We start from the raw sequence: 3,527 nt of genomic DNA, 5'->3' as shown, positions 1-3,527 counted from the left end.
CACACACACACACACACACACACGCGCACACGCACACACACACACACACACACACACACTTTTTAAACATTAAAACTCAATACTTGGGTATTGTTGTAATATGCTGAAGTTCTCCTGAAACATTTATTATTTTTTCCTCATTTTCAGTCCAGTCCTTTTATCTGACCATAACATGTTGCTCAGGATGAGACCCAACCAGTAGCCCTTCATGAATCACCATGTGGTCCTAATGCTATGTTCCAACTATCAAGCTGTGTCATTGTTCATATTTTTTATATACAGAACTGGATCAGGGGCTCTGCAGTACTGTACCACTTCAGGAAGCTCTCCAAATATCACCATATCTCACTGGTGCACCATAAGGAGTCACTGGTTGTACTGAGCCTATATTGGACCTCACTGGTTCTTTGGAAATGTACAGTTACTGGACTGGAAATGAGTGAAAACACAGACTAAAGAAAAATGTTGAAGCATCCTTGTAATGCCTCAAAAACATGTTCATTAAGCTCACTTTAACACACCACAGGATCACCATTCTACCTGAATGCAAAGCCTGGAGAAAATGGCATTTAGACAACACTATATATGTTTATGTATTTTACAGATGGAATTTGCTTTGAAATGATACAATTTGCCCGTACCAGTAATTGTTAGGATGATTGCGCCGATGATCATGATAAATGTCTGTAAAGTGTCTGTGTAGATGACAGCAGCCAGTCCACCTGGTTAAAGCGAAGGGAGAAACATTTTCACCAGTCATTTGTTTTCAGATGTCTTCCAAATGACTTTGTAGTAACTATTAACTCTGTTAACAACAAATGAATATAATTATTAATTACATCATCAGAGGCAGAAACAACACTTGTGCATGTCATATTTTGGATCTAAAACCTAAAAAGCAAAAATCAAAATGCAATAGATGCAGTTTTATGATCGTGTCTACCTGCTATGGTGTAGAGAGCAGTGACCACCAGCATGAGGACAGTGGACAGGTAGAGGTTCCATCCCAGGCACACCTGGACAAACAGGGCTCCAGAGTACAAGTCAGTCTGGCCAAGCAAACAAAACACATTTGTAATGCAGGCAGTAAAAATTCATTTTGAATTTTTTTGTTGTGTTATTTTTAGCTGTAATGTTGTTGCACTTTTCCTCATGTCACTTTGTTCCTGCTGTACCGATATCTTGGTGAAAACAGACAGCAGGAGTGAGAGGACAGCGAGGTACGTTCGGATCCTTTCCCCTCCAAAACGACGTCCCAGATACTCTGGCATTGTCACGATCTGAAAACACACATTTTCACATTTTTAAAGGTCCCACAATTAGTGACAGTTTCTGATGTGGGTGAAATGGGCCACCAGCATCTTGTGGGGGTAGAGTCCCAATCTGTGGTCACTTTAGCTTTAATAACATAAAGCTACATCATTTTTAAAGCGTAATCAGTAATACTTTTATAAAAAATGTGTGCCAGATCATGATTTCTTGGTTAATGTCAAGTTGTCATAACAAAGACATTTTGAATAATGTCAACTTTGTATTAAAAGTGTCATAATTTACAGAATGACACTTTATGACAACAGTCATTCATGGAGACTTATTCATGTTCATGACATGTGTTGTGTCAGTCTTATTCACAACCCGTCAAATAAAATGTTACCGTCTCATTGAGCAAATAAAACATGCATGTTAGTGGAAACCTAACTAGACAGGGTCATCTACCAAAACTGACAGCAGAAAATCTGTTAGAGACACCAAAAGACTGGAGACAAAACGCAGAGGTTCATCTTCCAGCAGGACAATGTCCCTAAACATAGTCCTGGTCAAAGTCCAGACTGAAAACCAATTGAGAATCTGTGGTGAGACTCTTGTTCACAAATTAGATGTGTAAATCTGATAGAGACAAACACATTTGTTGTGTACAAAAAGGGGTTTTACAGAGTATTTAACCACATGAAAGCTTGTAATTGTAGCTTGAGAAATTTTTGGGGAAAAAAAGTATGTGAATACTTCAGTTATTAAATATCAGTGTGATGATAGCTGACAGCAGACAAGCTTAATGAGTTCACATTACTTCAACTTTGAATGTACAACATTGAGGTATAGAGTAACCTTTGACATTTGTTTTGAAATAGTAGCTGAGTGGAACACCTTGTTAAAGAATTTATAAGGCGGGGAATCCTTCCTTGTTTGAAAAAATGTTTTGGCACCTAAATGTACCTGCAGAACTAGACTTGACAAGAAAACACACACCTGTGTATACCTGTGTGTGTGTGTGTGTGTGTGTGTGTGTGTGTGTGTGTGTGTGTGTGTGTGTGTGTGTAAACTAACCCCAGAGGAGATGTAGACGGGTACAAATATCCAAGCGAGTGCCAGCAGCACATAAGTTGCCTGAGATAGGGCAAGCAAAAGAAATTGTTTTGAGCAGATTGTAAAAAAAAACAACACATGATTCAAATCTGCTATGAGCTCTTTAGAAGAAGACAACTATTTCATGTCTGCAAGGCCAGACTGGGTTGGGTTGAGGCATGAGTAAAACTGGCAGGATACGGCGCAGGCATCCTACCAGTTTTAGACATGTCTTTGTTCTAACAGCAGCTCAAATGGACCAGCTGCCTCCTCAGCATGCCATGAAGTTCTGCACTTGGTTCAGGAGTATGGAACCAGGAAACACCCTAAAACATGCAGGAGACCCTGGAGGCCTGACTTTGGACACCGCTGAGTTAAAGGTGCTGCCACCTGCTGTTTGCTGCATGTTACACCAAACCTGAAGGTGATTTAATATGTCAAGTCCTCGGAGAGAATGGATACAAAAGCTGCAAATCCAGATCTTTTGTTTGAAAACACAAAGGGAAGATTAGATTTTGCGCTCTGTGTTTATCTTTTTTTAAAACCATTAAATGACCAAAGAAATAAGAGATATCAGCAGGCCGGATGTGTTTCATTCCAGGTTGTAAAGTGTCTGGTCACCAAACCGATACGGATGGATCCTGTGCTCTTTACTCACGTTCCATTCAAATCCAGCGACAGCGATTCCGCCAGCGGCCCCAGTACCAGCCAGGCCGATGAACAGACCCGAACCCTCTGAGCTGGCGAAAAGAGACGAGCCAATCTGTGTACCAAGCAAATATGTGTTTAAAGTAATATTATTAAAGTTCATTTGTTACACAAACAACGGATTTTCTAAGATCCTTACAACTTTGCATAAAAATAAATATTTAAGCTATGCTTTTCTTTATAGAATTCTAGCTGACCCCTATATGGAGGCTCATTTTAAACCTTATTTACAACAAATCCTAATACAGGGTATAGAAGATTACTGTGGAATAGTTATATCCAGCGGTGAAAGTATGGGGGTACAGCAGGGTACTGTGTACCCCTAAAAGATTTAGCGGGGTACGCAGTACCTGCAAGAGAGGGGAGCGGCTGTTGGCTGTAAAAAAATCAATCGGTTCACTGAGCAGCCGTGACTGATTAGTTTTTCAAGAACAATCTAAAACAGACTTGATCAGTTAATAAATAACTTTTTTTCC

At 39.9% G+C, this 3,527-nt stretch overlaps 1 protein-coding gene across 2 annotated transcripts in view; it reads right to left on the bottom strand.

The window, feature by feature from the left end:
- Positions 1 to 3,100, bottom strand: part of slc5a10 (solute carrier family 5 member 10) — a 49,711-nt gene extending 46,611 nt beyond the window's left edge. For both annotated transcript variants that reach the window (XM_008403000.1, XM_008403002.1), the window contains exons 1-5: positions 3,002 to 3,100; positions 2,326 to 2,385; positions 1,176 to 1,280; positions 944 to 1,049; positions 642 to 722 (exon numbers count right to left, since the gene is read on the bottom strand). In XM_008403000.1, the coding sequence (XP_008401222.1) occupies positions 642 to 722; positions 944 to 1,049; positions 1,176 to 1,271 (283 nt within the window). In that variant the 5' untranslated portion in view covers positions 1,272 to 1,280; positions 2,326 to 2,385; positions 3,002 to 3,100. The remainder of the gene's footprint in view (positions 1 to 641; positions 723 to 943; positions 1,050 to 1,175; positions 1,281 to 2,325; positions 2,386 to 3,001) is intronic.
- Positions 3,101 to 3,527: the final 427 nt, after the last annotated feature.

This window comes from Poecilia reticulata, unplaced genomic scaffold (assembly GCF_000633615.1).
Source record: "Poecilia reticulata strain Guanapo unplaced genomic scaffold, Guppy_female_1.0+MT scaffold_278, whole genome shotgun sequence".
In the NCBI taxonomy this organism is placed as follows: domain Eukaryota; kingdom Metazoa; phylum Chordata; class Actinopteri; order Cyprinodontiformes; family Poeciliidae; genus Poecilia; species Poecilia reticulata.
This window is presented reverse-complemented; position numbering and strand designations above follow the sequence as displayed.